Source organism: Coloeus monedula (genome assembly GCF_965178545.1).
Source record: "Coloeus monedula genome assembly, chromosome: 12".
Lineage (NCBI taxonomy): Eukaryota > Metazoa > Chordata > Aves > Passeriformes > Corvidae > Coloeus > Coloeus monedula.
In genome coordinates, this window is record NC_138792.1 from 2,331,322 (window position 1) to 2,347,756 (window position 16,435).

General features: G+C 53.0%; 1 protein-coding gene across 1 annotated transcript in view; it reads left to right on the plus strand.

Annotated features, from left to right (window-relative positions):
- Positions 1-16,087, plus strand: part of SLC16A2 (solute carrier family 16 member 2) — a gene marked incomplete at its 5' end in the record, with an annotated part of 34,528 nt that extends 18,441 nt beyond the window's left edge. Inside the window, 5 exons of the mRNA XM_082289698.1 lie at positions 8,668-8,812; positions 12,615-13,077; positions 13,491-13,634; positions 14,120-14,348; positions 15,584-16,087. Coding sequence (XP_082145824.1) covers positions 8,668-8,812; positions 12,615-13,077; positions 13,491-13,634; positions 14,120-14,348; positions 15,584-15,804 — 1,202 coding nt within the window. The 3' untranslated portion in view covers positions 15,805-16,087. The remainder of the gene's footprint in view (positions 1-8,667; positions 8,813-12,614; positions 13,078-13,490; positions 13,635-14,119; positions 14,349-15,583) is intronic.
- Between the last annotated feature and the right edge of the window lie 348 nt (positions 16,088-16,435).

The window sequence follows — 16,435 nt, forward strand, 5'->3', positions numbered from 1 at the left end:
CGGTGGCTGGGGCCACAGCTGACCCACAGTGTCCCACCAGAGTTAATCATTGCCATCAGCTTTGGGACCTGCCTGGCTTCAGCAGTGGGAACTGTTTCCCCAAAAACACAGGGTGAGGGGCTTGGAGGAAACCCCAATCCACCAGGATGTGTTGGACTGGGAGAGTGATGTCCCTTGACCTTGACCTTAAACCAAACTCTAACCCTGATCCAGACCCTAACCCAAACCCTAATCCCAACCCTGATATTGCCCCTGTCCCTGATCCCAAACCTTTGCTGTCCCTTCCATCTTATGAGGTGGATATTGTGTTTATTGCCCTGCTGGAAATGGGATGACCTGGAGCAGCCACTGGCAGCCACTCAGGACCGCCCCTCTCTCACTGTCATCTGCACCTGGAGCTGGACAGAGGGGAAGGATCTGATCTGCTTTGGTCCCCCAGATCCTGGGGGCTGCTGGTCCAGCCTCGAGGTGCTGTGTTAGGAGATGTGGCTGCTACTTCTGGGAGAGTGTAAATCCCAAATCACTCCACATTAAGCCCAGGAATCATGAAATTTGGATTCTGCCACTGTTGAGGGCAGGTTCTTCAAAGTGGAGCTGGGGGCTCTTGGTGGGTTCCCTACAGTGCTTTTCCCATCTTCCCACTTCAGGACTCCCATCCTTCAGTTGTATTTCAGGGGGACATGGAGGAGCATCGCAGCTGGGGAGAAAAATGTGTATTAAAGAAAGGGAAAGATGGACAAAATCAGGAGGTCTTGGCACTGTGTGTTTGGGAGAGCACCAGGATCCGGGGGGCAGCTGGACCCTGGGCTGGTGCTGCACTCGCTGCTGGTGTCCTGATGCTGGAAGGAGGTTTTTATATATATATATATATATACACACACACACATATATATATATATATAAATACTTTCTTCTCCCTGTGGGTGTGTTTTGAAAAGGGGCTTGGGAACAATGAGGATTAACAAGCAGATAGAGAATTAAATGCAGGGTTTGAGTCTTCAAATGTGTGCACATTTCAGAGCGCGTGTTTGTGCCAAGATAAACTCCGTCAGGAATAAACATCGTTTTACATGAAAGGCTAATTACAGATTGGTGCTCCACGGGTGGGAGGAGGGAATTTTCACCAATTAAAATGGAACTTTTCTGTTTTTCCTAAAATTGCTGGAGCAAAACGCAGCCAGGGGCTGGCGAGGTGTTTGACAGCGCAGTCAAGGGGGGAGATGCTCTTCCCCAGGATTTGTTCCCCGCCCTCCCCCCAGTGCTAAAGAGCCTTTGCCAGTTCATTTGGGCAGGAGCTGCAGGAGGGCACTGGTTTTGCCCAGTGGCAGCTGAACGCCAAGACAGCCCTGGGCTCTCACCCAGGGAGATGGAACATGGGGGAACATGGACCTACCCAACATCCCTCGGACTCACACAGCACCGGGAGAGCTTGGAGTAGCAAGATCCTCGGCCTCCTTGGGCATGTGGGTCACGGAAAACCGTCTGGATGGGACACAACCCGTGTTGAGGAGCTGTTATAGCTGCAGCTTCTGTTTGTTGGGTAACTTTAGTGTGTGGTAGGTGAATCATCCCTCAAAAATTGCAACCCAGAGGCGACGCGGAGAAGAAAAACCTTCCTGGCCTGTGGAGTGGAGTGCTGGGAAGAAAACTCCCGCCTGGGCACATGGTGGGTTTCAGCTGCAGAGCACATGCTGCCTTGTTGCTTTTGGATGGATTTCACAAGAATTTGCATTTCTGGATCAGTTCTGGAGCCTCCGAGGCTGAGGCTGTGGATGGGGAGGATGTGATACAGCCCAGAAACCAGCTCTAACGCCATTTTGCTCTAGCCAGGGTCGAGTTTTATGGGTTTGGAATGAAATGGATGCAAAATGTGGCTGGGACTGAGTTTCTCCGGGATGTTGAGCGCAGGAACCCCAAGCAAACACTCTGTGCCTGCTGCTTGCCAAGCCAAACCACAGATTTGTCTCCATCTCTACTTAGTGTGGCCACAGGGCAGCTCATTTTGGGACTTTTCTCTCACATAAGCTGGGATCTGTCACTTAGTGGTTACAGGAGGTGGCCTGGGCATCGGCTCTTGAAAGTCCCCTGCATCCTTGGGAGTGAGGGGAGGCAGAGACACACGATCAGGAGAGGTGTGGTGGGGTTTTTAAAGCAAAGTGCATTCCCCACCTGCTCTGCTCCAGTGCTCTGTGCTCCTGAACCAGTTTAAATCAGTGGTTTAAAGCTCCCCTAGGGCAAAGACTGGATTGACACTTGCTGGGTCTGATCACTGGGAAGCTGTTGCCTTATCCATGGCCATGGGATCATGGCACAATGACAGGAGTGTCCACTTCTACAGCATTCACGTATTTCCTTGCCCTATGTCCTAATACCACCGTGAACAGGGTACTGAAAGGGTCTTTAGCCAGACCTGGCCTTGAATAATTCCCCTGAATAATTCTATTTATTCCAATTTTCAGGCTGTTGTGGAATTGTTTTCAAAAGAGGGGGGGGGGGGGGTTTCGGGGGAGAAGTCAGCCAAACCTGATAAAGGAGGACTTTGTTCTGAAGCTTTAGGGTATGGTACCAAGCAGGGCTTGCTATACAATTAATGAGTTTAGCTGGCTTTGAGCTGCACATGATGCACAGTGGCTGCCACCACAGTGCCCCACCACCACCAGCTCCCATCCAGAGAAGCCTGGCTGCTTCAGTTTGGTGCTCCCCTGCCTTGGTCTGGGGTTCCTCAGTATCAGTTTAGGGCTCCCCAGCCTTGGTTTGGGGTTCCTCAGCATCAGTTTGGGGCTCCTCAGTTTGGGGCTCCACAGCTTTAGTTTGGTTCTTCCCAGACTTGGTTTGGGGCTCCTCAGAACCAGTTTGGTGTTCCCCAGCTTCAGTTTGGTGCCCCACAGCTTTGGTTTGGGGCTCCTCAGCTTCAATTTGCAGCTCCTCAACCTCAGTTTGGTGCTCCCCAGGTTCAGTTTGGGGCTGCACAACTTTGGTTTGGGGCTCCTCATCTTCTGTTTGGTGCTCCCCATCTTTGGTTTCTGGCTCTCAATTTGGTGGTGTCCAGGTTCAGTTTGGTATTCCTCAGATTTTGTTTGGGGCTCCTCATCTTTAGTTTGGGGCTCCACAGCTTTGGGTCTGGGGCTTCTCGGCATCAGTTTGGGGCTCCACACCTTCATTTTGGGCCATTCTGATTCTCCTCAGCCTCAGTTTGATGTTTGCCAGATTCAGTTTGTGCCCTCCAGCTTCAACTTCATGCTCCCCAGGTTCGATTTGGGGTTCCCCAGCTTCAGTTTCAAACTCCTCAGCTCTGTTTTGCTGCTCTCCAGCTCAGTTTCCCATCCCGCCGTGCATCGTGGTGTCCTCCTCAGCTCTGGCTTTTGCATCTGCCTTTATTTAAGCCGTGACCGTCCGTCCCTGGGACTGGCTCGGCCTGCGGGGGGTGTTGAGCACATGGGGCTGAGCCGCTGGGAGCGGTTCAGGCTTCGCTTTGAGAGCACAGGGGGATGACGCAAATGGCTCTTCAAGGGCACGAGATGAAACAGCTGCTTGGTTTTCACTCCAGATGTGCTGTGGGAGCCCCGCCGAGGGGGGCACAGCCGCCTGCTCCCCCACAGCCTCCGCCTGGGAAGGGCCACGAGGTTGCCTGGGCTCCCAAAACTGCAGCCAGGTAGGGCTGGGGAGGACTCTGAAGGTGCTTGATGAGCTTTGTCACAGCAGCAGAGCTTCCCCGTGCCTGGGATGAGTTAAAAAGTGATTTATCTCTTGTAGGAGAGGTGCAGGAGGCGAATTGCTTTTGGCTGCCTCATCTCTCCTCTGAGAAATGCCAGGTGCCTGGGGAAGGTGACCCTGTGCATCTTGTCCCTGTCCCCTCCAGCGGCCGCCCTGTCCCAGCTGCGCGGCGCGAGCGGGAGAAGCCGCGGGAAGCGAGGGAAGACACTTCCTCGAGCGGCGGATCTGAGGTCACCTCCTGGCCCTTGATCCCTCCAGCCCGGGGTATTTGGGTCAGCGGGGAAGCACAGCTGAGAGCGACGTCCCTTCCTCCTCTCTCCCTGGAGATTCGGTGTTAAAGGAACAAATAGGTTTGGCTTCGAGTGCCGCAGTCGGATTTTTTTAATGGTGTTTTTTGCAACAATGAGCTAAATACCGGCGGGGTTTGGATCTGCGTCTCAGGAGTGGTGAGATTTTCTTCCTTTCTCACCTTCCTGCTCCCACCTTGCTCTGCTCTCAGAAACCTTTTTCTGCTTAGGACGATGCCAGCAACGGGGGAGTTTTTCATCCTGTTGGATGGTCTGGCTGAAAAGCAAGCGGATCTGGTGTCCAGGTGGGACCACCTGGACTGACCCTGGGAGCCCTGCCCACCATGAACACACAGATATGGTGCTCACAGCCCTCAGGGACCCCTCAGCATCACCAGCCTCACTGCAGGGCAGCTGAGCCCCCCAACACCCATGGGCCTGTCCTCCTCTGCCACAGGAGCTTTGTCACCCACTGGCAGGAGGAAAAGAAGGTGAACAAAGCACTCCTGGTCCCTCCTCCACTGTGGGCACAGCTTGGTGCTGTTGGGCTGGTGGGCAAATGGGTCACCTTGCCAGTTTTCACTCTGTCCAGAACCCAGGGTGCCAGGAAGGATGGATCATCCTGGCCATGCTATTCCAACACCTTGAAGTGTCCAAGGCCAGGTTGGATGGGGCTTGGAGCAACCTGGGACAGTGGAAGTTGTCCCTACCCATGGCAGGGGGTAGAACTGGGTGGTCTTTAAGGTCCCTTCCAACCCAAACCCTTCTGCTTCTCTGATTCTGTGATCTCCTACACCACTGAACCACTGCTCCCCTTGGAGACCTTCAGCCTCTGTATTCCCTGTCCGTGTTGAAGGCCACACTGCTTTGGATCAGCCGTGGGCCACCAGCTTGGCTGCCTTTGTTAGGTGAAGGAGCAATTTGTGGAGCTTTAGCTGGAGCTTTCCCCTTGGCGTGAGAGCTGCCAGTGGAATGTTCTCCTTGGTCAACAACTCTGCTCCAGCAAAGCAGCACCAGCCCCATGCTGGGTTCTTCCCCTATGCAGAACATCCCTGGGACCACCAGGAAGGTTCCATCAGCTCTGTAGGTGGCTTGGGCTGGAGTGGCAGCTGGGGCTGGTGCTGTCCCCCAGCCCCTTGGAGCAGGGTGTGTGCCCTGGAGGGTCCCAGCTCTCCAGCTGCTGCTTCAATCCCTTCAGGAGGGGTTGTGGTGGGAGCAGGGTGGGATGGACAGGTCTGGGCTTGAGGTAACTCTCAGTGCCAAGCAGAGAGGTGGTCATCAGGGAGGGAAAACACACCTTGAGTCACCTCTAGTATCAGCAACCCCCAAATCAGAAGTCATTTGCATTTCGCCTCACCAAAAGCAGAGTGCTTTCATGTCTACTATTATTATTATTATTATTATTGTTATTAAAAGCTAGAAATGTGGTTTCTGAAGCAATTTGTGTTTCTGTCAAGACATCCCTTGGAGAAAGGGTGACCTGGCTGTCACCAGCCAGGTCACCCCATGGCACCCAGCTCCAAACCCAGCTCCTTCAGCTGGTGCTCCCAGGAGCTGGTTGGACTCACAGCACCCTAAAACACAATCAAGTCTTAACCCGATCCCTGTCGAAATTCTGGCAGCTTTTGAGCTTCTTCCATCCCCGTCCTCAGCTGGATTCGCTCCATTGCTTCTTTTAGGACCTGCTTGATAAGACTCCCTTGCTTCCTGTGGGGGCTTGTCTGTGTGTTTCCATATCTCACCCAGCTTATCAGCCACAGAGGGTAGGAGGTGTGGCCAGGCTCATCCAAACCTGGTGTAAATCAGAAGTAAAAATTTCCCCTTTTTTTCTCCCATGGGCTTTAAATCAAGAGGTAACTTCTCCAGCGCTGAAGAAGCTGTAGGAGGGAAGGTGCTGAGCCCTGTCTGGTTCCCGCTGGAGGAATGGCTGCCTCTGCCTTTCACATCCAGCAAAGTCCAGGAGAAACTTCAATACCGCAGATTGCCCAAAATAAACCCTTCTTTCCCTGGAGTGGATCCAAGGACTATGCCCAAAAGGGGGGGTTTGGATCCAGGCTTCACCTGAACTCCATTTCTTTCCCAAATTGGGCTTTTCTGCCACGACTTCCCTCCATCCTTGCCCCAACCCAGGTGAACGGAGATCACAGGGGGGAAAAATTGTGCACCCCACTCCCTGGGGCTGTTCTGATGTGAATCACACCGGGATTGGAGGCAGCACTGAGGCGGTTTTCTCCTGCCCCCAGATTTTGCCGAGGTTTCCTTCCAGCGCTGGAGCTCGCCCAGCCCTCCCGGCTTCCCGGGGCTTCGCTGGGAAGCGCTGGGAAGACAAAACCCCGCTCTGGAAGTGAGGCTATTGTTCTTACTAATTTTAACTGGATGTTCTTCCCCAAGCCTATTTTTATTCATTGCTTGTGGTAAGCCCTTTCTCTAAGGTAGAGCAATTTGCCACAGGACTCATTTTTTTTTTGGTGTGTTTACCAATTTTAATTGAGCCATATCTCCTTTTTGCAAACCCAGAGCTGGAGGAGCTTTTAAGCGCCCGTTGCTGAGCCTCCTGCCCCGGGTTTGCTTTGATCTCTGCAGGTGAGTGTGCATTTCTGGGGCCAGAGATTGATCCTGCCTATTTGCATGCAAATCCCCGGGTTATTAAGATCCGAATCTGGCCCTTTAAATTTAATACTTCGCTTTATGCTTTTATTTCCGCGTTTCTTAAAGTAATTTCCAAAAATAACAAACTTCAAACATGACGGGGCCATCTAACGTTTTACTGCCTTGGCTGGAGTAGAAGGAACATTTCTGGAAGTATATTATCCAATTTAACGAGCCTTTCCCATCTTGGCGTGCCTCCCACCCCTCACCCCCTCTCGGAGTTGTTTTGGACGGCTCTTTGGATCCGTGCCACCTAATCCTATTAGAGGGACTTTCGTTACACTGTGCCTTGTGTTTATAACCAAGAAAATCAGCTGGAGAGGGGGGTCCTCTCCCTCTCCCTTCCCCTCTCTTGTCTTTTTGCCTGGAGTTGAGACGAGAGCCCAGCCAGTCCCACGAGGTTCCCGCGCAGCCCTTGCTTTTCATTTTATTGCCCCACTCTGCATTTATTAAGGAAGATTTTGAAGTAAATTGGGTCCTTGTGAACTTATAATTAATTTGGAAGGGTCAGCTCTTCCCAGCCTCGGGAGAGCTTCTTTGTGTGGTCCTTTTGTGAAAGGCAGAGGTTGGAGAGGCTGTTCTATAGCTGGGATTTGCTTTTAATAGGGACCTGGCTATTTTTTGAAGATCTCACGGCTTTGGAAGGACCATGAGGGTGTTTTTGTGCAGGGCTGTGCTGAAAAGGTTTGCAGAGCCCTTGGCTTGGGTGCAAAAAAAACCCCAACCCTGAAAGATGTAAGAAAAGTTAAAAGGACCACGTGTCCCGGGGCTGTGCTCAGCAGCCCAGAGCCAGCAGCTGGAGCTTGGAGATGCTCCAGAAGGTCCCCCCACTTTGGTGCCCCTTGTCCCTCTGTCCATCTTGCTCTGCCCCACACACCACCTAGGGGACCTCTTGCTTCTCCTCAGAGCTGCTAGAATTGAAATTCTTTTCCTTACCACATTGCTTTTCTTGAAATCCTGCCTTTCCTCCCCAAAATAGTCGCATAAACAATTAAAAGGAGAAGGTGGAGGGCAGGGAGGAGAAGGCGGTGGACAAGAGGAAATGGCCTCAAGTTGTGCCACGAGAGGTTTAGGTTGGATATTAGGAAAAATTTCTTCTCTGAAAGGGTGTTCAAGCACTGGCACAGGCTGCTCAGGGCAGTGATGGAATTGTTGTCGCTGGAGGGAATGAAAAGCAGTGTGGATGTGGCACTTGGGAACGTGGGTTGGTGCTGGGCTTGGCAGTGCTGGGGCAATGGTTGGACTTGAGGATCTTAAAAGGCTTTTCTAACCTTAACGATTCTATGATGGGCTGAAAAAAAATCTGTGAACAATTAAAGTTTCTGGAAAGGAAGTCAGACAGACAGACAGTGGTTTTCTCCAGAGTGGGCTGCAAAGGAGACAGGGCATGATGGTGCCACTTGGGCTTTGCCTGGCAGGGCCAGGGGTGGAATTTAACCTGGGATAAACGTGTTTCCATCAGCTCAGCTGCAACCAGGAATCCTCACTGAACGTGGGGAGAGGGGAAGGTGAGGAGTGCTGCCTGTGGGGAGCGAGGGAGGGGTTGGGTGAGTGTGGGAATGCAGGGCTGTAACGCAGGATAGGAAATTCTTCCTAGCCAAAGCTGGAGAGCAAAGGGCTTGGAGGAGCTCAGGGGGCTTTTAGCTGGGGGGATTCCTGGTGGAAGTGGCATCAGTGGGGCATCTTCCCGTGTGCAGCAAAGGTTGTTTGGAAAAAGCATTGAAACTCGTTGCCTTCCCTGGGACACACAAACCCAGCAGAGAGGAAAACAAGCAAAACCTGTCCATGCTCCCTCACTGTGCCCCGTCTGTGGTGCCACCGGGCAGCACAAGTGGGCTCTGTGTCATTTGTGAGCGGTGCTGTTAATTAACAGCACTTAACACTGTTAATTAACGGTGTGATGGGGCTGCCTCTCTGCCAAGGCACCTTCAAAACTGCACTTGGTCCCTGGCTGACTCCCCACTGCCCCTGTGTGATGTCCCACCCTGACCATCACCTTTCTCCTCTCTCTCCCCAGCATGGGTCGGCTCCCTGGCCATGGGAATGATTTTTTTCTGCTCTCCCATCGTCAGCATCTTCACCGACCGGATTGGCTGCAGGACCACAGCGGCCACGGGAGCTGCCATCGCCTTCATCGGGCTTCTCTCCAGCTCCTTCACCAAGTAAGGCTGTGGAGCAGCTCCTTGGAGAGCTCCTCTTCCTCCCTGTTCCCTGCCAACACATTGCTGCTGCCTTTGGGGCCAAAGCAGGTGGTTCCCATCCACGTGAAAGGTGTCCTGGCATCTCTACAGCCCACGTGTGCTCAGCCTGTTCCCCTCCAAACTGAACCTTGTGTCCTTAGATTAAAGGAGAGCAGGTTTTCCCCAAGCAAGGGACTCTATTTTCTGGGATTTCAGCACTTAGGTCCCTCATTTGATCTTTAAAACAGCAGGAGAGGTTGGTTTGCCTCTCACAGGCAGCTCCAGAGAGGCACTCACAGAGAAAAATGTTCTCCTTTGCAACCGTTTTCACATTTGGTGCTGAAAGTAAATTAATGCTTAAAATAATATTTGGTACAGTATGCCTAAGAGGGAGTTTCTGTGCAGGGCAGACAGGGAGGGGAAGGCAGACAGGGTTTGGAGCAGTTTGTGGTGTTCCTGCCCTGGCTCGTGTGTTTGCGGCAGTGCAGGGCCACTGCTGCTCCTTGTTTTCCATGCCTGACCCCATGCCATGAATTTCTGCTGGCAGGCGCTGGCCAATGTGCATTTGGATGGCAGGTGTACCTTGTGTGTCTTTCCAGCCCAGAAATCGGGGTTGGCATCTTTGAGGGAGCAAAAAGAGATCACGTCTGGGGTAATTTATGTGACACTTATTAAACACAGTCTCAGAGGCTCTACGGAGACACCTCCAAAGCAGCATTTGCCCCACTTTTTCTGAATAAAAACATTGCTTTGGGTTAGATTTCAGTTAAAATCAATATTGTTTTAATTAAAATGCTTCAAGGAGTGGGTTTCTAAGGCAAATACACACCAGTTTTCCAGAGGGCGACTTGCTTGCGCTCCTCCTGGTCAGTGAGACCCTTGTGCTCATCCCAGCCATTTTTCCCTGGATCCCCAAGCCCTCCTCTGTGGGATCCCCCCATTATGCTGGGAGTGGGGATCAGTTCTGCTCCTCAGGCAAAGCCTCCAGGACTGTGGCCAATTGCACATGGGATTTTTGGGATGCTAAAACCATCTTGGGCTGTGGCATGGAAGGAACTACTGCCTGCAACTTCCTCCTCGGGTGCCACCCTTTGTGTTTCCAAAGGTAACAATAAGAGGTGCAGTGGGTCCTGAGGGAAGCTGTGGCCTGATATGCAGATCGCAGGAGCTTCCCATGGAGTCCTGCTTTCCTTCTAATCAACAGAGCTTGGACTTTTTCCCCCTGCTCTGTTGTAAAATATTCGTGCAAAAAAAAAAGGGCTCGTGGGACTACACCGCTGCCAGGGGCTTGTTGTGTTGGGCTTCAAAAAAAAAAATCAAACAGTACAAGCAGAGAGAAATACCATTTCCAGGAGAGCTACAGAAATCCCCATTTCCTGCCCCTCGCTCTCGGACCACATTCCTTTGGCTGCCTTTCAAGGGAGAAAGGAGCCCCTTTGCAGCTGGACCGCAGCGAGGGAAGCTGCGATGGCAGAGCCGAGCGGGGCCGGAGGAAGAGCAGGGAGGCTGTGGGATTTGGCAGTGCTCCATCCGGATGGTGAAGGCTGCTCCTGAAATTCGGGGCTTGTGGCTCCTGCTCTCCCAGAACAACAGAGAAGCTTTTTTTTGGTCCCTCTCACCAAGTCCCTCCACCGCAGCTGGAGATCATCCCCCCGTGCTACAAGCACGGGTGCAAAGGGACACCAAAGACTGGCTTTGGTGGGCCCAGGCAGAGGTGGATCATCATCCCCCCTCTGTCTCCTGGTTTCCCTGGAATGGGTTTGTTTTGTCCAAATGGAGGAGCAGCAGTTCCCAGCACTGCACTGAGCTGCTCCAAAAACTCTGAGCCACCAAGATTGTGTGGCAAGACCCCAGCACCCAGCTCAGTGCCTCTTGTCTCAAAATATTGGGAATTTTCTATGAAAACCACTAAAGAAACCAAATATGCTGAAAAGCGAAGTTCAGGGGAAGGCTGGATGGTGTCAAGGAGAGGCTTTTCCTCTCTACTGCCTTGCTCTGAGGTGTCTCCTGCACTTGTAACCAGCTCGAGCCACCGGAGACCTTGTGTGCTCTCAAGAAAAGAGAAATCCCAGTTAAGGCTTCAGCTTCCCTCCAGTTTAAGGTGTTGGTGTAGTGTGAGGAATGGGAGATGATGGCCAGCTCAGCAGGGCTGTCTTCATATGCCCCCAATGCCCTCCCAGCCCTCCTCCTCTGTTCTGTAGGGAGGGCTGGGTCCCTTTTCATCTGCTTCTCCTTCCCCTCCGCGATTTCTGCCCAGTTTCTCCTGCACAGAGGAATCCCTCAAACTTCTGCCAGCAAGGATGAACCAGGGCTGTTCCCATTGAGAGCTGGAAGCAAGAGGAAGCTGATGGAGGGAGACCTCCTTGTCCCAGGAGACACAATTATCCATTGGCAACCTCCTAATCCGAGGAGACGGTGCCGCCCTTCCCACCGGAGAGCAGCTGGCTGATTCCCAGTAAGCAGGCTGGGAAATCCTGGCTAAGAAGCGTGGCTGGAAGGAGCCCCTGCTCATGCAGGGGTGTCTGAGCATCACTGGGGAGCAGATGGGACCTGTGGCGTTTGTCTCCACTTACCCAACACGTCAACTTAGCTGCGGCACCAGGGCTGCTGTGACCAAGCCAGGGCTGGTGCGTGGGAGGTCGGACAGGGCCCACATGGCCCAGCTGCCTGCCTGGCTCCCACAGAGGGGCCTTCTGATGTGGTTTCATTCCGGAGTGGATGGAAATTGCCTTTCATGACAGTCATTTGTCTCAGAGCCGCCGGGCACGGCGACCGTGTTCTGCTTTCTGCTTGGCAGGCTGGAGGGATGAGCGTGTAATGGAAGGAATGATGCGCTTGTAAAGGTTTTCCCAGCTTCCAGCTGCTCTGGTAGATGTGGGCTGCTGTCTCCTGACCAGCTTTGGGAGCAGCACTCAGTATTGCTCCGAGGGTGGGAGCGCACACCCTGAGCTGCCCAAAGGTTTCCCTCACGCTTCCCTCGCAGGCAGTATCCCATGGCAGACCGCCGCAGCTGGGTGTATGGCATGGGCATGAAGAAAAAAATTCCTTCATCTGGGGAGAAACACAACAGGTTTTTTGTGCTGCCTAAATCCAGGCTCCTTTGACAGCTGCTTCTGTTGGGAAAATTGGGCTGGCGATTGGGAAGCAGCTCCTTCCAAGGGCTCTCAGGACTCTCCATCTGCTCTGTAGAGCAGCCACTTCACTCCCTCCTCAAGTGCAGCCACCAATGTAAGGTACAAATGAGATCTATTAACTGTCTAATTTAAGCTCCTGGAGGAGCTTAAAGAAGAGGAACTTAATTAACCAGCCTGGAGCCTGGGCAGAAACTCCACATTTCCTTCCTCCGTGCCTAATAACCAGCAGGGTTGGTGCCTTCTGCTTCCAAACACTGGGTGCAGAATGTTTTCAATTAGTCCTTTCAGTGGAAAAATTAAAAGGATTTCTAGCTAAAAATATCCCACCATCCCCACCTTAGAAAATCTTGTTTGCTGTAATTTAAAAACCAGTGAAGTAATGTCAGCTTCCCAAGGAGGCCAGGTTGGCTGCTGCCTTCTCCTGGCTGCAGAAAGCACTTCCCAGCTACACTTCATTTTCCCAAAGATTTTACGTGCCAGCTGTAAAGTGAGGATTATCCTTGCTTTGGTGAGGCAGTAAGCTCCTGGAGGTCAGACTGTCCGTGCAGCACCTGTGGCGTGTGAGACCCGGGCCTTTGCAGGACTGCGGGGGAGGAGGCTTCCTCACCTCTGCCCGACATCACCACTTCCATGTGTTTTGTTCCCACCAGGTCTCTGGAAGTCCGTTACTTCACATATGGGATCCTCTTTGGCTGTGGCAGCTCCTTCGCCTTCCAGCCCTCGCTGGTCATCCTCGGTCACTACTTCAAGCGCCGCCTGGGTCTGGCCAACGGCATCGTGGCCGGGGGCAGCTGCCTCATCTCTGTGCCACTCCCCTTCTTCCTGAAGATGGTTGGGGGTGCCATCGGGCTGGCACACACTTTCCAAGTACTCAGTGCCTTAATGCTCATCCAGATCTTCTTGTCCATGACCTACCGGCCCATCCTGCCGCCTTCTTGTGACTCTCAGCACGACGGGCAGGACAAGCTGGGCAGCCGGAGCATGAGGCAGCAGTGCTGGGCCCAGACCCGCAAGTATTTCAACCTGAGGGTTTTCCGGAGAAAGACCTATCGGATTTGGGCCTTTGGGATCGCTACTGCTGTCCTGGGATACCTCGTACCTTACATGAACCTGGTAAGGGCCGTGGCTGGGATGGGAAGGGAAGAGAGATCCCTTTGCCCGGAGTGAGGAGGGAGGAGGGAAGGTGGGGATGGGCAGTAGGGACAGAGGCACCAAAAGCCTCAAAGCCAAGATAGTGCTGCACATCCTGTAAATGGGAATAGTGGTGGATATGGTTTTGTGTGTCCTCTCTGTGCCAGGGTGGGCCAGGGTCACTTCCCAGCGCTCCTAAGGACCAGCACCAGTAGCAGGAGAGGAAGGGCCTGTTGGGTTTGGGGTGGGTGGAGGGTGCAGGTCAGTGTGGTGTGGACATGAGGGTCACACAACCACCCCAAATCCACTCTGCAGGAAGTCTCATCCCTTTTGGGGAGATGAGAGGGATCGACTTACTGCGGCTTCATGTCCTTGTGTCCTTCTGTGCATCCTAGGTCAAATACGTGGAGAAGCGATTTCAGGAAACCAAAAAGGACTGGATCCTCCTGGTTTGCCTCGGGGCCATGTCGGGGCTGGGGCGCTTGGTTTCGGGCCGCATTGGCGACTGCATTCCTGGGCTGAAGAAGATTTACCTGCAGGTACAGTGTGTCCAACCCTCCATGGAGGTGCTGGCAACCACAGCGGGGCAGGGATGGTGTCTCTACATTGGTGTCCACACTCTGCTTAAAACTGTCAGTCACAAAGCCTTTACCAACCACTGTCTGCTGTGAGGGAAGATAATTTACTACAGAAATGTGTAAAAGGAGTTACACACATGACCCGAGGGATCGGTGTCCAGCAATCAAACTCCATAGTAGCAACCCTTCCCAAACTACCTACACCCTTTCACCTCCTTGTGGTTTTTGAAGAACAAACTGCTGAAATCTAGCAGCTAATCCAGCAGCTAATCCTTCTTAACCCTTCTTAAAAGGTTATTCTTAAGGGCCTCTCCGAGACAGGAGCAGCAGCTGGGTGGCTTCGCTGGGTCCAGAGCAGGGAGCAGTGACATTGACCTGTTCAGTGTCATCTCCATGACTCTGCCTGCTGCCCATCCCCACTCTCACGCCCACTTTTATCTCCCCAGGTTGCGTCCTTCATGCTGTTGGGCCTCCTGTGCATGATGATCCCCCAGTGCCGAGGCTTCGAGGGCGTCATTGTCATCTGCCTCTTCCTCGGCCTCTGCGACGGCTTCTTCACCACCATCATGGCCCCCATCGCCTTCGAGCTGGTGGGGCCCATGCAGGCGTCCCAGGCCATAGGGTACCTCATGGGGCTGATGGCTGTGCCCATGACCGCGGGCACGCCCATAGCAGGTTGGTAACACCACGGTGCTGGACCAGGACCCAGCGGTTGGGAGGGAGATGCTGGTGGCAGCTTTCACCCATGGTGGTGTTTTGGTGTGAGACCAGATGTGCTGGTTTGAGCTTTCTGCCTTATCAGGTCATGTGGGTGTTGAAGAGCAGGTGTGGCATCACCCCATGCTACGTCCTGTGGCATCTCAGGCCCTTTCTCCAGGCTGATGAAAGGTGACCATTGGGGGAACAGTGACCCAAGACCTCGTGAAGTGATTTCTGTTTGAAGCTGAGCTAAAAATTGGCAGACATTAATTTTCTAAAAGTCCTTTTAGATGGAATTGGAGATGGAGGCACCTGAGCCTGCACAAGACCTGGGCATGTGTTCCAGCACAGCAATAACCCCAACGTCCTTAACAGCGAGGGCTTGGCCAGAGCTGCCCCTGAGCAGCAGGACCTCTGCATCAGCAGCACTAAGCCAAAGCTGGATAAGCACCTCCGATCTCTCTGCTTCCGGCAGCAAAGTTCACTTTAACACCCTCAGGAAGGAGCATGGGGGTCATAGACCTCCCACTGGGAGGGTGCTGCCCCAGGACCCCCTGAGCGGGGCTTGCTGGGTGAATTTGCACTGGCCTAATTCCCAGGGAAGTGTCCACGCAGGAGGCACTCAGAGGGATTTTCCAGGGCTGATCAATGGCCATGTGCTATTCTCCAAGGAGGCCTGGCTGTGTTGGAACTTGCCAGACAAATGTAGAACCTTGCTGGGTTTTAAGGGCTTGGCTATTGTTTGTAACTGGCAGCGTGTATTTCACAGCTGGAGATAAAACATCCATATGGGCAGGGCTTCCAAATGGAGACAATCAGCAGAGGGACAGCCCCATCCCACTTTTCCCATTGCCTCCTGGCTGGCAAGCCTCTGGGAAGAAGAGTTGGGTTTAACACGTCTCAGCTTGCATTTGGGATTGTCTGGGATGTGTCCGACTGTGTCCTGCTCTGGTGAAACAGGAAGGATGGCTGAGGCTTTCCTTCTCCGCTCCCTTGGTACACAATGTTGGCTGCACACATCCTTTAATCCAGGGCATAAAAACTCCAAGAAATGCAATGGAAAAAAAAAAAAAGATTATTTTAAAAACCCAAATCTCCCCAAATCTGGTGGGTGACGCAAGCTGCACTCGAAGGAGGGAACAAGCAGCTCATTAGACTAACGAGCTCATTAGACTGACTCAGCCCTAACCCCCATCGCTCTTCTCTTCCAGGATACCTCAATGATTATTTCGAGAATTACGACGCAGCCTTTTACTTTGCCGGGGTGCCCCCCATCATCGGCGGCCTGGTGCTCTCCGTGGTGCCGCTGGTCCATCAGAGGATGCTGAAGAAGCAGCGCCTGGATTCTGGCAAAGACAAGATGCTGGTGTCGGAGGCGGTGGTGAACGGGGAGCTGCTGCCGGGCTGCCCAGCCTCCGAAGCGCACATGTGACACCGCCGCCGGCTCTCCCCGGGACACCAGCAGCCTCTCCACAGTCCCAGCAAGGCCCTTCCCTAGACGGACCGTAATTCCCAGTGGTTGCAGATGCACTATGTTTGTAAAGGAGAAAACACAAGAAGTTCTTCTAGTTAAAGGCTTTTAACTAGCAGAAACGCTCTTTTTTTGGGGGGGGGGGACAGTTTTGATTTCAAAGCCACCTTTCCCCCCCCCCCCCCAACCATTTTTCTAAGGAGAACTCTCACCAGGATTCAAACCTGATCGAGCTCCCGCTCCTCTCCCCAGTTTTCTATACGTCACGACAGAGGTTTACAGCTAATAAATGCCTTTTCCAAGCAGGCCACGGATGGAACTTGTTGAACTTTGCAGCTGTTCATCCTTCTCCTTCTCCGGTGTCACTCGGGTGTCACATCCAAGTGAGACAGCCCCCTCCCCGTCCAGCACCTGGGGCTGTTTTGGAGCCAGAGATCCGAAGGAGGAAATGCTGCTTTAGTCTGATGCACAAACCAAATAAATGTCAGCGAGTCCCGCTTTCATCTTCTTCTTTCCTCCTTTCCCGCTGCTCTCCCACACCCCCAGGGAGCTGCAGCTGGGATGACTGGGAGCTCGGCTGGCTCCAGCCATC